The 17,130-nt window shown below is 45.0% G+C and overlaps 2 protein-coding genes across 2 annotated transcripts in view; one reads left to right on the top strand and one right to left on the bottom strand.

Annotated features, from left to right (window-relative positions):
* The window catches only part of OBSCN (obscurin, cytoskeletal calmodulin and titin-interacting RhoGEF), a 181,290-nt gene extending 172,220 nt beyond the window's left edge, over positions 1 to 9,070 (top strand). The window contains exons 112-121 of the mRNA XM_062603989.1: positions 1,278 to 1,388; positions 1,515 to 1,682; positions 2,139 to 2,261; positions 4,238 to 4,408; positions 5,634 to 5,754; positions 6,398 to 6,637; positions 7,272 to 7,495; positions 7,894 to 7,969; positions 8,442 to 8,591; positions 8,725 to 9,070. Of these exons, the coding sequence (XP_062459973.1) occupies positions 1,278 to 1,388; positions 1,515 to 1,682; positions 2,139 to 2,261; positions 4,238 to 4,408; positions 5,634 to 5,754; positions 6,398 to 6,637; positions 7,272 to 7,495; positions 7,894 to 7,969; positions 8,442 to 8,591; positions 8,725 to 8,902 (1,562 nt within the window). The 3' untranslated portion in view covers positions 8,903 to 9,070. The remainder of the gene's footprint in view (positions 1 to 1,277; positions 1,389 to 1,514; positions 1,683 to 2,138; positions 2,262 to 4,237; positions 4,409 to 5,633; positions 5,755 to 6,397; positions 6,638 to 7,271; positions 7,496 to 7,893; positions 7,970 to 8,441; positions 8,592 to 8,724) is intronic.
* The window catches only part of LOC134156151 (5-beta-cholestane-3-alpha,7-alpha-diol 12-alpha-hydroxylase), a 540,007-nt gene extending 524,519 nt beyond the window's left edge, over positions 1 to 15,488 (bottom strand). Inside the window, exon 1 of the mRNA XM_062603987.1 lies at positions 13,779 to 15,488. Within this exon, the coding sequence (XP_062459971.1) occupies positions 13,810 to 15,342 (1,533 nt within the window). The 5' untranslated portion in view covers positions 15,343 to 15,488 and the 3' untranslated portion in view covers positions 13,779 to 13,809. The remainder of the gene's footprint in view (positions 1 to 13,778) is intronic.
* Between the last annotated feature and the right edge of the window lie 1,642 nt (positions 15,489 to 17,130).

A 17,130-nucleotide genomic window follows, 5' to 3' on the forward strand; every position in this document is an offset into this window, starting at 1 on the left:
CTTCTCCTTTCACCTGGAGTTAGCAGCAGATTTGGTGCTTCATAGGGCTTTTTCCTCCTTCCATATCCATCCTTTATGCTGCCTTCTCTCTTCTTTGTTTTGGCTTGATATGACCCCCTTATCCTTGAAATACTATCATTTAGTTTTGCCCCCACATTTAAGCTAGTCAAGAAGAAAACTCTTGCTGTGACATGCTCTCTCTCTTCTCTGAGCTGTTCTGCTTGCCTTAGATGTACCAGCAGTACCATAGAATCCTAGAATGGTTTGGGTTGGAAGAGACTTTAAAGCTCATTCCAACCCCCCCTGCCATGGGCAAGGACACCTTCCACCAGACCAGGTTGCTCCAAGCCCCGTCCAACCTGGACTTGAACACTGCCAGGGATGGAGCAGCCACAGCTTCTCTGGGCAACCTGTGCCAGGGCCCCACCACTCTCACAGGGAAGAACTTCTGCCTCAGATCCCATCTCAATCTCCCCTCTGTCAGTTTAAAGCCATTCCCCCTTATCCTACCCCTACATGCCCTGGTAGAAAGTCCCTCTCCACCTTTCTTGCAGGCCCTGGAGCCTTTTCTTCTCCAGGCTGAACAAATGTTTCACATCTCCTATCTAGTAACCAGGTGTCATATATTTATTGCTAGATATAAATAGAAATACTCAGAGGGAAACATCATAGAATCATAGAATGGTTTGGGTTGGAAAGGTCCTTTAAGAACAAATGTTAGCTAACACTACAAAATGTCAAAAGTAGAAGACTTCCAAAGCTGAAGCTAGCTGTAAATCTTCACTCTTTGTTCAGGCATAGACAAATTGGATCTGCATATGGTCAAGAAATCAGGAAAGAAGTTCTTCCTAGTATCTAAGCTAAATCTGCCTTTGTCAGTTTAAAGCCATTCCTCCTTGTCCTATCCCTACAGGCTCTTGTCAAAAGCCCTTCTCCAGATACCTTGCCAGCCCCTTTAGTTACTGGAAGCTGCTCTAAGATCTCCATGGAGCCTTCTCTTCTCCAGGCTAAATGCAAATATTCCCATGGAACCCCAAGATCCATCTGGGTTATTGTGTATGAGCAGTCGCAATACACCCATGGGGCTGAACAGGGCTCCTGCACCTGTGTGCCCAATGCCCAGGGGATTCTCCAACTGGTGGTCCGTGGAATGTAAGAACTTGAATCAAAAATGATCTTGAACCAATTAAAAATGCTTTCTGATGTCCTGTGTGCACTTATTTTTCACATAGCCTTCCTGACCACTCTGAATCACTGCTTTTCCACTTTTTTTGCAGCACCACTGTTCATTGAGGATCTCATGGATCAGGCTGCTGCCGTCGGACAGTGTGTGACGCTGTCGTGCCGGACTGCATCTCACTCCTCCCTGCACATCAACTGGTTCAGAGGTGATGTTGGCATCCCTCTAGGAAGTCCTTAACATCAAGAACACAAGTTTAGACAGGCAGGAAAGAGTTTAGACACTTTAGTATAAATTTTCAGGGTACTTATCTCTCCTATCTTCTGCTTTTCAGATGGGTTACCTGTCCAAAGCAGCAGCCGGATCCTCATCTCGGCCACCCTCAAAAACTTCCAGCTCTTAACTATTCTCTCTGTTAGTGCTGATGATTTTGGTGTTTACACCTGTGTGGCCACAAACTCCCTGGGCTCAACATCCACCTCTTGCATCATAAGAAAAGCAGGTAAGAGAAGTACCTACAGAAAAAGGCATTACAAGTACTTCTGCCCAAAAGTGTGAACTGTAAACATCTGTCAGGTGAGATTTCTGCAGATAGGTTCAGAGGACAATTCTCATCTGCTCTAGTCCACAGCCCTTGCCGTGTTGGTAGCATTGCACATTTTGCAGGGTTCATTTCCTCTTCTTCTCTGTTTAGTCTCTCTTCTGGATCCAGAGACACTCCAGTTACCATGTGGTTCTAGAACCAAACTCCAAAATCTTAATGCAGAGTTTAAATTAGGCATGGTTAAATTGTTGTTCCACTAGGTGTGTGGGTATACATACATATATTTAAAAATAAATATATTTTATACATATATATATAAAGAATATCTATAACTGAGAAATGCTGGGTGAGAGCTTATGTATCGCAGCAGTGCTATTGCTAACAGTCACTGGGTCTTGTGCCTCCTTTCAATAGAGGTTCCTCCCAGCCCTTCACCTCCTGACATTGTGGAGATCTACAAGGATGGAGTGCAGATGGTCTGGAGACCTGTGGAAACCAACACCCTTGTCCACTACAGTGTCCAGTGCAAGAGCGAAGGTAAAGTGGAATGCTGCCCTTATGCCTTATGCAAAGAAATCTCAATTTGTGTAGTCTCTTCCCCAGCCTCATTTTAGCCCTATAGTTTAGATGTAGGGATGAAATTAATACAGCCATCCTTTAGCCATCTAAAAGTTAGATGTTGTGCTGGCTAAATCAGCAAAGCTTTTATGTAAGTATACATTTGTGTGACTCTAACTGGGTTACATGGAAGCTATTACAAAAAAGTGAACGGCTGCAGAAGAATATATATGGCTGGAGCCAGATTCACAGTCCTGACTAATCCTCACCAGTTACAGTCCTGTCAATGTTGCAAACTAATAATGGCCAGCAACAACAATCAACAGATAATATTATCCTATACCCAGGATTTCTGTACAGTCTGTGGAGAAAGAAGGTCTCTCATACTCATCCTATGCTAAAAAGCCATGCTTTCTTTTTCCATTGATTATACAGGAAGGAAACTTAGGGCAAACATGTAGGACAAGATAACAAAAGTTTGGCAAAACTACATCATTCCTTTGATGTTCTCTTCCAAGATATGGTCCAGAGCCTGATGAAGTCAGTGGATGTTTTCTTGTTTAATTCCATGAACTTTGACTCAAATCCCCAAGCCTGTTCCATCTCTCTTGGGGCAGCTTTTGCTGTTATTACTATTATGAATGCTATGTCTAATGGTAATTTCTACCACAGTCACATATACAGCCCTTTGGATTCAACTGCTCCATGCCATGTTCCTTTTTTCACTTCTCCAAACATGCAGGCACAACTTTCTGTATTAGCATGAGCAGGGGCAACAGCTTTCTGCCTTTTCATTCTGGAGCTGGTGTCTATTGGTGTTTTTTCCTCCAAGACAACTCTCTCTATTGGTATTCCTTTCACCTCAACCGTAGGAGAGGCTCTGGGGAGGATACAAACACAGGTTGTTCCAATTAGGAAGAAAAACAGGAAGCAGCATCTACAATCTTCCACTGCATTCTGTGTATTTGGCAGGAACAGGCAAAGTCCTGCTTTCCTGAACACAGGATTAAAATAATCGCAAAAAAAAATAATTCCTTGTTTTATCCATTACTTGACAGTAGGCTTCTGCATGCTGCTTCTGCAGATGCTTTTCTCTGTTTCTAAGCTGTATCTGCTCCTGCTTACACATATACCCTGATCCAACCAGTACTCTACAAAGACATTGACACCTTTGTTTTGAATGACAAATATTTGTTTGTCCTATGGCTTGAGGCTCTCTACCAGTGTTTATTTGAATGAAAGGATGGACTGAATCTCAGGCAGTCTCGTGGAATTGAAGTTTACCTTGACCACAACAGCAATGGCAAAGTATGGGATACAGCATCATGTGAAATGAATGATCATTAAATGTTTGCTGATGATTTTCTACTTCACACCTTAGTTCCATGAGTAATGAGTCCAGAATCTATGTACAATTTCAGTTCCCTGAGAAATCATCTGAGTTTCACAAAAGGTGATTAAACCTGCCCAAGTTTTAAACACTGGGCTTGCTAGGAGGGTGTTAGTGGGTAGTTCTGTCCTGAAACCCTGCACCTCATGCTTTCAATTGGATCCAAGACAAGGGCAAAGGGAAAAAGCAGTTATTTTGCTAGGCTTTTGTTTGGAGTTCTTGATGTATATTTGCATTAGAGATTGGTGGCATGAATTAGATAAACAGAAACTATACAGGAAAATTTCACCATTGATCTGAACCAATATTGCCACACCTTGGACTGATTTCACAAACAATGAGTTGGGCACATGTACAGCAAGCAGCACCATGCACACAAGTTGGTCATAGCAAGTCAACTTTTCCTTCACTCTATAAGACTCCAGTGTTTCCCCATATTCCCAGCACATAAATAAATCTGATGAAAAACAACCAACCAACAAAACCCAAAACCTCAACACACTCAGCGCCCAGTGTGACCATACTAAATGAGTCCTAATCTGATTTCTGTCTTTCCTTGGTTAAGATGGGGAATGGACAACCCTTGCTTCTGACATTGCTGACTGCTGCTACAGAGCCAAAAGTCTCTCCAAGGGGTTTATCTACTGCTTCAGGATAGCCTGCACCAGTAAAGCTGGAATGAGCCCTTACAGTGACCCATCTGCCAAAGTAAAAATCACTGGGAAGGATCAAATGGGTAAGTTCAAATGCCAAGAAAGCATTGTGCTTTCCCTAAATCAAAACAATTTTATCCTTTTGGATGTGGGTCCAGAAGAGAAGAGGAAGTGAATCAAAACCAATTCTACTTGGCTGAGTGTAGTTTAGGGCTTCCTCCTCTTTGGCTTTCTTATTTAAAAGGAAATTATTTTCTAATTCTGGACACAGTTAGGGGACTAAGTACAAATATATAATAAATACATAATAAAATAATAACTATGTAAATAAAAATAATATGTAATTATATAAAATAAAAATAATAATTAAATAAAAATCTGGAAAATCTAAATTACCCACTGAAGGCATACTCATTTTTTTTATGTGAAATCATGAAGAAACAGGTCTGGGCCAAGGAATGTGTTACTGAAGGCATTGATCTATTGGTATAAAGCTGCCACAGGTGAAAGCTCTGGACCTGCTCTTTGCTATGGATTCAGTCCTAAGTTCGGTAGTTAAATTACACATTCTGATGTTTGCTACTGGGAATTATCACCCTACTGTGACGCATTTTCAGCTGTATTTTGTTTCTGAACTGGATTTACTTTTTTTTTTCACCTGTTTGAATACTTTGTACTATTCACATGTTTTTAAAATTAAGGAATCTGTAACCCCACAGCAAATATAATCTTGTAGCAAGGGAAGCATCCTTTCTGCCAAGAAGTGGAAGGATGGTCTAACTGGAATTTCCTCCCAGTGGAGAGGATTTTTCTGTAAAAATCAGTTCTCAGAGATATTTTTAACTCACTCCAAATCCTCTGCTTTCCCAGGATTCATTAACATATCTCAATGTGTTTAGCATTTCCAAGCAAATGCTTGAATGTGCCATGGGATGCTTTAGTATTTCAGGGAGAACTTGGACACAACCACATACCAGAACCAGAGCAACATGTTTCAGTTGCTGACTTGTTATGTGAGAAGATGAGACTCATAGCTAAGATGTTTGCTATCATCGCACACAACATACAATCCATCTCATGTAGTCTGGAGTGGTCACACCAAGGAATTACTGGGTGGACAGTCCAGAATCTGTTGCATTCAAATAGCCTTGGGTACTGCTGCTGGGAGACAACCTGCAGGCTAGCCTGGAGAAAGCTCTGCTGTAGCCTTTGGAATTGTTCATAGATAGCAGAAGGTATCTTAGAAAGGCTTCAGTTTCCACACGGAGATGTTTTCCTTTGTAATCCCTGTTGTTTTTTTCTCTGCAGAGCTCCATGCTGCAATGCAGAGCTTCCCATCAGCTGCTACTGAAGAAGAGAGTGAAATAATCACACCATCTGAGCCTTTCCCAACCTACCAGACCTATGCCTTCCAAACAGAGATCAAAAGGTAGTGAATCCAGCTGAGCTCTCAAACAGCCAGAGGGGAATGCTGCATGTGGCTGGAGTTTAGAAAAGTCAGTTTAATAATTGTGCTGCTCACCTGGTGTCATGGCATTTTGTTGAAAACAACTCCACAGTAATACATATAAACCTGAGTTTATTGGTTGAGCAGTTGTCATCTTGGTTTGGTAGGTGTGGATTTTCTGGGAGAGCAAAAGGGTCTGTTCTGAGCACTCTGTGCTGGGCAGCATCAGATATTATGAAGAAAGCCTAAGGCAGTCAACAGCTCCTTTTCTTTCTTCATCAGTCTTTGCAGCCACTAATTTCAGACACGGGGGTGGGATCCAACTTTCTCTGCCTGGAAGACAGGCATCAACTTCCATTGCCAACAGGGGGTAGTTCTCTTGCTTGAGACAGAATGAGCCACCTTATCTCTCTCCAAAGAAGTTCTTACTCCTGCAACTGAAAGTGACTGTACACTCAGGAGTCTCAGGAGGATGTGCAAACTGTGACAATAGATGTGATAATCCCGCACCATGCATGGATGAAAAATACAGTACGAGATCCTGGTGGTTTTAATGAACAGGAGCTTCTGGCTCTTCCGGGAGTAGCAGAGAAGCTTAACTTGCCTTTGTGTTCCTTTGTACCAGGGGGCGTTTCAGCATCGTCCGACAATGCAGGGAAAAAGAAAGTGGCAAGACCTTAGCTGCCAAAATTATCCCTTACTGGCAAGAGGACAAGCAGAATGTGCTCCTGGAGTACCAAGTCCTGAGGAAGCTTCATCACACAAACATTGCTCAGCTGAAAGGAGCCTACATCAGCCCACGGCACCTAGTGTTGATACAGGAGATGTGTGTGGGACCAGAGCTACTCCACTCTTTGGCATTACGGTAATAACGAGTGGACGGAAGAGATTTCCAGTTAGGGCTGGCTTAGGGAGCAGAACACCTATTGCTTTCGCCTGACAAACTGGATCATCTCTCTCCATGTGTTACAATGTGCTGTAATCACACACAGGATTTGTGATGCAGTTCTTGTGATAAACAAAAATAATTTCAGCTCCTTCTTAGGTTGGGGTAGCAGACAATTCAGGCCCACCCAGCAGAGATGTTGAAAGCAGTTTACTGTATCTGATATGTACCCCCATGTCCCATAACATGTAGCTCAGGAAGCCTCATTTCTCCTCCACATTGTTTCTCACAGAGGCAGAAAATGGATCTGTTGAAATCCTCTGACTAAAGGAGAGGGAATGGTGAGCATCAAACCTGCATTTTGATTTCTGCACAACCATTGATTTCTCTGTCATACAGCTCTGCAACCTCCTGGACTTGCATCTGTAAACCTGACTCACAGTATGGACTGGCCTCTAAATATACAATAGATTTGCTAAATGAATAGAGCTGCTTCTTCTTGACTCTCAGGGGCCTCATAGGATTTTACATCCCGGGGAGGATGACAGTGGGTATAGAACGACATTCTTCGGCATGTAGATGGGACACCTCTGTTTTCTATTCCTTCTACCAGAACATCATACTCAGAAGTGGAGGTCCGAGATTACCTGTGGCAGATCCTCAGTGCCATTGAGTACCTCCATGCACACAACATCCTGCACTTGGATCTCAGGTCTGAAAACATGATCGTCACTGAGCCCAACCTGCTGAAACTCCTGGATTTTGGCAACGCACAGTTCTACACACAAGACAAAGTTATTATCATGGACAAGTGCATGGACTATGTTGAAACCATGGGTGAGTAGAGTTCAATCACTGCAACCCTGGCCTTGTATTATCCAATCTGTGGTAAACAGAAAGACACAGTCGTTGGTCAAGGCAGCAGCTGGCCCCAGCAAGCAGTCTCCCATGTACTGCTCTCTGTAACTGTATGAGTTTGTGGGAGCACCTTGAAGTGACAGCCCTCCCAACTAGAAGTCATGGCTGGCATACATGTGCCCAGAGCTCAGGGTATAGTATTACTGCCATTTGGTCTCATGTTCATTGAACTTGTCCACCTCAACCAGCTCCCTAGTGCTAGAAGCTTTTACTTCTTCACTCTTAGGAAAGCAGCAAAGCATAAAATTACCTACTGCTTTTGTGTTGGTCTCAGTGCATTGAAAAGGAGCTTGGCTCACACCAGTTTGCTTTTCTAGCTCCAGAACTGCTGACAGAGCAAGGAGCCCTCCCACAGACCGATATCTGGTCCATTGGAATCACAGCCTTCATCATGTAAGTCTATCTGTCCTTCCCTACCCTACAAGTGGCTTTAAAAGTGCAACTTGAGAGTCATCAACCAAGGGAGATGCATTGACTCAGAGAGTTAACCTCAGTTGTGCACCCTGTCATTGGCAATGCTGCAGAAGGCTGTGTGATGGACAGTATGGAGCTGGCTGCAAGGATGCCTAGTCCCAGAGATATCTCCACATAGAGTAAGGAGACAGTTTTACAGCGCAGCAGCTGCTGGTGTTCCTCACTCAGCCTCATCTGAAAAGCCTTGACTTTACCAAGAAAATTTAAATCACAGCAAGTGGAAAAGCAGCCAAAGTAATGAAACTCACTGAAGCACAGTGGCCTTTGGGGGTTTGTTTTCCCATATGATATTTCTGTGCATCATCGTGATTTTCCTCTCACTGCTGGGTGGGAATTCCTGGGAGAAGGAATGATGCCCTCCATGCTGATCAATTCTCTTCTTTTGGGGCAGGTTGAGTGCCAACTACCCAGTCAGCTCCGACGTAGCCTGTGAGTTCCTGAGAATGGCCAGGAAGGGTAAAGTGAAGCTCACACGATGCTACGCGGGTCTCTCCGGGGGAGCAGTGTCCTTTCTCCAGAGCACGCTGTGTGCAAACCCCTGGTAAGATGATGTCTGCTCTCCCAACAGCACAGGTGGTGCGGATCCAGGCTATTGCCCTTTTTTTCTCTCCATTTGCAAGAAGCCTCAACCAGCACAAATCCCCAGCTGACCTACTCACCTCTCTTCGTTCTAGGGGAAGGCCATCAGCCTCAGAGTGCCTTCAGAGCCCATGGCTCCAGGAGACAGGCTTGGACAACAGGCAGCAAGCACTGGTGACCTTCCCCACTACCAAACTGAGGAATTTCCTCACTGAACGGGAAAAGAAAAGGGGCTTGCTGTGCTCCAAGTATGGCCTCATGATTGCACAGTGACGTGGATGCAGCAACAGATGTCTCCCTCTCCCCTTCTGCATTTAGTGTTTGGTACCTGCCCTGGGTTCAGCAGTAGCAGTCATTTTTCTCCTTCTTAGTAGCTGGTGCAGTGCTGTGTTTTTGACTTTCAGCTTGGGAACAACGCTGATAACACCGATGGTTTTAGCTGCTGCTCAGTAACATTCACTCTGACCAAGGACTTTGTGAGTCTCATGCTCTGCCAGGGAGAAGGGGTAAGCAGAGACAGGACACCTGACCCAAACTAGCCAAAGACGTATTCCATACCACAGCATGTCATGCCCAGCATATAAACTGGGGGCAGTCACCCACAAAGGTTAGATCACTGCTTAGGTCGGGCTGGGTATCGGTCGGGAGGTGGTGAGCAGTTATATTCTCTTCCCTGGTTATTTCCCTTATCATTATTATTATTGGTGGTAGCAGTAGTGATTTGTGTTATACCTTAGTTGAGTGAGCAAGCAGCTGCATTGTTCTGAGTTACCGGCTGGGTTTAAACCACGACAGTACCAAATAGTCCTGCTGAGTTGCTGTGCATTGCCTGAGCTGGGGTAACTACTCTCTGTGAATGCAGCTTAACACAACTGAACAAATTAATCCATATCATTGCCACAAGGTAAGAACAGAAATACAGACTGTTAACATGGATCGGCTGCCCAGTGGTAACTTGACGATACATGTGTCACGCTCCCTGGAATAACCAGGGAAGGTTTTTGAATGTGTCTAGCCACCAGCCCCAAGCAGCTTTGCAAACCCTTCCCTGAGGTCAGAAAGACTCCATGCATACAAATGGTGGGCACTGGCTTCTGCCCCTGGCCCCAGACATGGTAACGCTTTCAGACGTTACTGCTCATGCCACTGCAGCAGGGTCTGAGTGACTAGTGGGTTTCTCACCTGCCTCCAATCCAAAAGAATTCAGTGACCAGTTATGAAGCGAAAACAGGGAAGAGTGAAGCACTTTTGAGGAGCTAACATTAGACAGCAATGTGTGGAAATAACCTGGCCACCAGACAGTAAAGGCAGCAATGACAATGAAGTCACTACATGCAGATGCTGTGCCACTAAGAGACTTTGCCACTTTGAAGCCAGGCTACTCTTCTCTGGGGAGTGCAGAGGCATATCTACCAGGAGATGTGACAGCAGCATCACTGGCAAATGCTGCATGGTTTAATTCTTTAAAATAAATAAATAAATAAATACATGCTGCATGGTTTCATTCTTTAAAAAAAACTAAAAAATCCTGAACTTTCATGTTTCTCTTTTCCCTTCAAAATCTGCTTTCCTTTGCAATGGATGGTGTTAGCTGTGTCATTACTTTGTACTTATAACCTCAGTGTTCCTTTGAGTTTCTCTGAAGTGAATGATGTATTTATCTGTGTTTAGAGGAGCAGGAACACAGTTCCTAAAGCATTGCAGTTTAATACTAGAAGTGGTGCAGTTTAACCAGGGGTGATCTTTTCAAATATATTGTTCCAAACCTGAAGCATGTAGCATTATGACTCCTTCCCTTGCACAGGGTGCCGAGGAGGAGCTGTAACTGGCAGCAGAGGAGTTTTCACTGTGCTGCAGAGAGCAGACGCCAACTCAATACATCAAAAAGCTTTGAATGCCAAAGTAATAATTGTCTTCACTATGCACTACATAACTGAAAACCAGGGGTTTAGGGCCAGACTCCATGCTCAGTTCTCTTGGGGAGATAGATGTCTTAGACGAGACACACACTGCAGTGAGGTCCATTCCCCAGTAAGCTTTTCAAGACTGTATTCCTTCTAATTTAACATTTTACAAATCCAGTAAGGTTTCTGTTGGCACAGGCTGGTTCTTTACTCTTGCTGGTACACTTTGGGGTGGAAAACTCAGTGCCTGGGACAGCCCATCGAAGCATAAAACTTCATTGCAGATTAACTTCCACACTCTTCTGTTTATGACTCAGATTAAGTTAGTCTTATTTTTTCCTTTTGTTTATCCCATTTGAGCACGTCTGAAGTCATAACACACTCAATATTGTTTGGTTAAATAAGCCATTCTAACAACAAAGTAAAATCAGATTTTTCTGCTGAATCATGGTCATAGTCATTATTTTTATATCCCTTTCCCAAGGGACCCATCTCTCATCCCTCAACTCTAACCTGGGGTCCCTACAAATGATAACCACAAAGGATAACCACAAAGGATACCTGTGCCTTAGCAGTGAACAACCTTCATGCAAACCGTCCACACAAAGAATCCTCTTCCTAGAGCCTTGGAGTGAGGATGTCTCTTGGGCAGGATGTCACTATGGCTCTGACCTGCCCAGCTATCCCAAGGATTCCTGCACATGGTTTGGAGCTTGCAAAGATCAAACCATTGACCAGAACATGGGAAGAACTCCATCTTAATTCTTGGTAGGAAAGAATTGAACCCAGAGCTGACAAAAAAAGAGGTAAGAACTGTAGAGAGGGAATATGGAAGTCGGGAAAAGGTGCTGGAATTGCTAATGGGAATATTAGCTGGCACAGTCAAAGCTTGTGCAGTCACAGGTAGTTTTTGTTTTCCTTAGCTTTGCCACAGCTACTGGATAAGTTTTTGCCTGAATTTGCGCTACTGTAAGGTCTGGGCTAATGCCCAGTTTGCCATTACAAGATAGTTTGCCCTCGGCATGCAGTTACAACATAAGCCTGTCCTCTGCAGAACAAAACGCAATCTGGATGTGATGTTTGGACACACGTGCAAATGTTTGAGTTTCGTTCTGTAGTCACACATAACCTCTAATGTCCAAGGTTAGCATCAGCATTAAAATCAACCCATTGTTGTCTGTGTGGTTAAGGCTGTGATTTAACTTCTGTAAGGACTGGTGTTGCCAGACCCCTGATTATTGAAGGGGAAAAAAGCCAACACAGAACTTGTAGAGCAAAATTTTATCCTGCACTAGATCCAGGGGCTAAAAGAGATGTTTGGGGGCTTATAAGGTCTCAGTGGCTATAGCCTTTAGGGGAGTGAGCTTGTTTTCTCATAGAACCATAGAATGGTTAGGGTTGGAAAGGACCTTAAGATTATCCAGTTCCTACCCCCCTGCCATGGGAAAGGTTGCCTCACACTAGACCATGTCACCCAAGACTCTGTCATGCCCAACTTTGGTTTTCCAGCCTCTTCCCATTACCCCATTCCATTCCTTATAGCCTCCTTTGCATAGGATGAGGTCTCAATTTGGAGGGGGGGAGGCACTTTTCAATAGGCATTTTCTGGATACACAATCAGCCTGTGTGACTCAAGGAGAGGGTGGAAGAGCTCACCCCTGACCAAGGCTCGAGCACTGCAATCCAGACAGCCTGAAACCTCACAGGTGCACACCTGTTCTCAGCCAGCAGGCAGAGTCCAAAATTTCTGGGCTTGTGCAATGATTTGGGTTAAAGCAGCGGCTGGTTTGCTTCTGGGTGTGATCCTGCCTCAGCTGTATGTACCCATGCTCCAGATGTGTTACAGTCAGTAGGATGAAACCAGACACACACAGACAGCTTTTTTTATCCCCAGAAATAAGACAGAGAGCTTGAATGCACAGCCTCCTGCAGCCCTGGAAAGGCAGGTGATTGCATGCATTCTCACAGATATGTGGAAATGGTACTGTAGGTTATTAGCAGCTTGCAATTCCCTTCTCTTCCATTGGATGTGGTAAACAAAATTGGCAAGATCTCTCCTTTTCTTAAACATGGAATGGGAAGGAGCTGTTGCTATGTCATTGCTCAGTACATTCCACCTCTGCTCCCTTGCGGATCTCCTCTCATACAAGAAGGGGACTATAGACAAGACAATTTGAAACCCCAAGGAAATTCTTACATCTCTAGAGAGGATATTTGTTCCTGCAATAATAATTCATGCAGAAAACAAATTAGTTGGTATGGAGCTGGCAACAGAATAATTCAGTCCCAATGCTGGTGCGCAGCTGGGCTCACCCCTAGGCTCCCAGGACACTTCACTTACATGACAACTCATCTGGCCTGATCACTGTTTGCACACTAGTGTCAGCTGCCAGCCCCAGTCTTCCAACTCAAGGGCTTTAAGGAAAGGATTTTAGTAAGACAATAGGGACAGACTGTGCTCATCAGGTGCAGGGTGTATCTACTGGTGTACTTGTCTGATGTATGACCAGACAAGTGTATGGACCAGCCAACTATTTTCACACAACCTTTTTTCCTCCCCACAATCAACTCTGTTTTCCTCCCCCACACAATAGGGACAGACTGTGCTGATCAGGGGCAGGGTGTATCTGCCAGTGTACTTGTCTGATGTATGACCAGACAAGTGTATGGACCAGCTGATTATTTTACCACAATCTCTTTTCCTCCCCACAATCAACTCTATTTTCCTCCCCCACACAACCAACTCTATTTTCCTTCCCATATCCCATAAATCCCTCCTTTTCACCTTTGGGTTTCCCCCTAAACATCCCACAGTGAGTCCTGTGCAATCTCAAAATGTTCTTCCCCTGGATGCCATAACACGTCCCCTATCCCTTGACAGCAATGTCCCTTACTCCAGATGGTGATTGAAAGAGCTGCTCTGGATGAACCATCATAATGGGTCTCATGCTGGGAACATGGAGGTGATGGCTCTGCTGGGACAGCCCTGGGAGGGACCTGGACAAAACACTTGTTTCTTGGAAGCCCTTAATTTGGCTTCCCACCTGCCAGTAAGTCCCTGTGCTTCTCTGGGCGTGTGCAGATGGCTTTTGAGGGGATGATGGCCCCCTGGATGGGGGAAAAAAACACCTCCAGTGGTTGCTTCCAATCCCAATCATTCTGTGATTCTGTGATCCTGTGCTATCAGTGTTGGCAGGACACTGATCTGATAAGCAGGGGATCATACAATTTATTTCACAGATAACACCAGAACAAACAACACAAAGACTTTGTAAACTAAAAGCGTAACCGGTATCTAAACCGAACATCACAGGCAGGCTGCATTGTCCCAAATCCCCAGCGGCTTATGTCTATTGCTGGGATCTCCTCTTCTCTGTTGACCAGCTCCAGGTCGTACAGACTCAGCATCAAGAATACAAACATTTTAATTTCAGTGGAAGCGAAGAACCGCCCAGGACAGATGGATACTCCTGCCCCCCAAGGCATGTTGAAGTATTTCAGCCTCTTCCCATTTTTGTAGAAATATTTCTTGGTGCCATCTGGGTTTATGAAGCGGTCGTACTTGAATTCATGAGGCTCAGGGTGAATTTCTGGGTTCATCTGCACAGACATGTGCGGGAACAGGGCCACCCTGTCTCCTTTGCGGAGGGTGTACTCTGTCCCACTGCTTGTCTTAAGGCTGATGTCCTCCAGAACAGCTCGGATCAGTATTGGGGCTGCAACCAGCCTCAGGGTCTCCTCCAGAGCACTGTCCAGAACTGGAGTCTGGTTTAACATGTCCCTAGTGACGTTAATTGGTGGGCTCCCTGGCTTCGTTTCTTGGGCATTCTCCCTTGAGACTTTATCTACCTCATCCTTCACAGCCTTCATTGCTTCTTCATGTTTCATTAGGTACAAGAGAAGCCAGAAGGCAGTTGGGCCTGTATTGCCTTGGGATGCCCAGAGTAGCACAAACATGAAACGATCCCGCATGTACTCAGGGACACCGTTTTCTGCCAGAAGCTGGTTTTGATCACTTATCCACCCACTGATATTGTCCTTTTGCCAGCTTTTCTTCACAGACAGCATGCTCCAGAAGAGCTTCTTCAGTCGTTCAGCTTCTATTTTGTCCTTGGGAGGCAGCACAGCAAAGGCCAGGCGAGGGAAGAGGCGGTCGTACTTCCGAAACTCATGGAACATCTCGTTGGAGTGGATGCGATCTTGCTCATTAGCTTTCTCCTTGTTTTCTGCCCCTTGGTGTGGCTGGGTGCCATATAGAGCCAGGTACCCAGCTCTGAAGACAATATTGTAGCAGTAGTCAAAGAGGCTATCCTCTCGCCACACTCGCTTCTCCTCTCCTGAGCTCAGGTTAAAAAGCATCAGCTTCTTAAAGTTCTCCATGGTGGCTTGTGTCATGACAGTGAGACCGTCTCCCATCAGATGCTTCGTGCTTGATGCATGAATTATGCTGTGGTTGGCTTCAATGGGCTTGTAGCCAAAAACCTGCAGGACGAGTTTAGATGCAAAAGTCCTAAAATCTAATTTAGATCGTGATTCCTTCACAATGGCTCCAAAGCAGGATGGGTCCAACACAAAGGTGAAGTAATAGCCACCAATCAGCACCGTGAAAATATCCCCATGTTTTCTCTGCATCTTTTTCAGAAACCTTGAAGTGTCCTTTCTGAAATCCAGAGCATACCCCAGCCAGGGAATTATACCTTTGTCTAGAGGTGGTTCACCGGGTCTCTGTCTCCGAAACATACCCAGGAGGTAGAGCACACCGAACAGTAATCCTATCAAGGTACAGAGGAGAATCTCGCAGAGTGCCATGAGAGCTCTGTGCCCATCCAGGACGTTGGACTACAACTAGATTGGGGCAGAAACATGCTTTTTATTCCCATCCAGCGACGGATATGCAGATGTGAAGCTGACGACCTCTGTCCCTATTGGCAGGAAGCGTTCACCTTTCCCCTGTAAAGCACTGCAATGTGTACACTTCCCTTGATGAACACAGATTTTTAAGGTGGAAGGTATGTTGTAATCAAGTTACCAGGCTGCTGTGTAAGGTGGATGGGTTTTGATGTGTGCTCTGTAGCAGCTTAAAAAGAATTCCCTTTCCTAGGCTGCATGGAGCTCAGGTTTTGAAAAAGAAGGTTCAGAGAATTTCACTCAGTGATTTCTGCCAGTAAGATCAGGCTATGGATACATGCTGCAGGCTGAAAACCTGAGAGAAAGAGCAGATGTTGGAAATGCCACTGGAAATGAGCTCAGGACCAAGGGAAGGAGGTTACAGCTGAGCTAATTTGGCCTCAAAATAGAAGAGAAGAAAAGGTCTCTAACATTTTGATGTTCTCCTGCACACAGTGTCCCATGAGTGCTTTCCCAGTGAGCGCTGCAAGCACTGCTAACCCGTACGAGGGTAAATCAAAGCAAGTCTGCTTGCCCCATGAGTGATGAGGGCTTCAATCAGTTGCATTTGCTTTGCACCAGATGAGTCTGGAGTCTGCAAATGGCCAAGCCTGCCTCCTGGCTAGAGAGCAGCAGTGCCTAGGATGGATGCCAGCACTTTCTTCTGGGCCAATGCATGCACGCTCGGCACCTGCAAATCAGTCATGTCCCCTCCAGCCAGTGGAGTGCCCACAACCCTCTGCCCTCCTGCTCCCACCCCTGTACTTGGCAGTTTTACTCATCTTCCCTTCTGCTTCTTCATCTCTCTTGCTCCCCATTCTCTGGACGGAGTCTGGGGATGATGCCAGGGATGCCACGCCCCATCCAGCACTATGCCTCTGGGTGCTGCCACCCTGATCTGCACAGCCTTGGTCCCAGCCACTGGCACTTGGACCTCAGAGCACCCTCATGCAGGATAGAATGACATTGTCACTCTCTATGTGAAAAGATCTAGTAAACCAAAAAGTATTTAATAGAATGTGAAAGAAAAAGTATTTAATAAGGAGATAGGACAAACTGCTGTGAGCAGTCATCGGGAATGTTGCTTACAGCCCCTTTTACACCCCCCCTTCCCCCATTTCCCCCACCTTTGCCCTTCCCCTGAGCATCCCATCATAAGGTTTGCACAATCCCATGAGCCCTGCTCTGTATGGGATCACAATCTTTTTTTGGTTTCACTTCCCAGCTGCATTCTCCTTCCATGTTCCCTCTCAGGGACCTGACCCCTGCAGTGACGGACACATCACAGTATCAGCTAGATATTTACTCTAGGTTTGTTGGTTATTTTGTTGGGCTTTTTGTTTGTTTGTTTGTTTGTTTAAAAGTTCCCATCCCTACCATTTTGGAAGCAGCTGGCAAGAAACAGCAGTGAAAACAATCCACCTTCCTTGATTAACTCAAAGCCCTTTTTGGTCCAGTAGTCTTGTCTAGCGATAAAATTAAGGTGATGAGTGTTTTCTTTTAAATTATTGATTTTATTTGTACAATTCCAGGAACTCCCAAGTTCAATAGCTCTCCAGGCTGGAAAGGGCCCATGTAAGGTTCAAGAGTATCTGGGGTGAATAGTATCTTTAAATAAAGGTCAGCAAACTAGTAACTTTGAATTTCAAGGCTATATTGGCTAATAAGGATTGGCTAGCAGCTATACATGCTCTTCTGTTCAAGGAGGCC

The sequence above is a fragment of the Pezoporus occidentalis genome, unplaced genomic scaffold, assembly GCF_034315485.1.
Source record: "Pezoporus occidentalis ecotype Australia unplaced genomic scaffold, CSIRO_AGI_Poc_V1 ctg82, whole genome shotgun sequence".
NCBI lineage: Eukaryota > Metazoa > Chordata > Aves > Psittaciformes > Psittacidae > Pezoporus > Pezoporus occidentalis.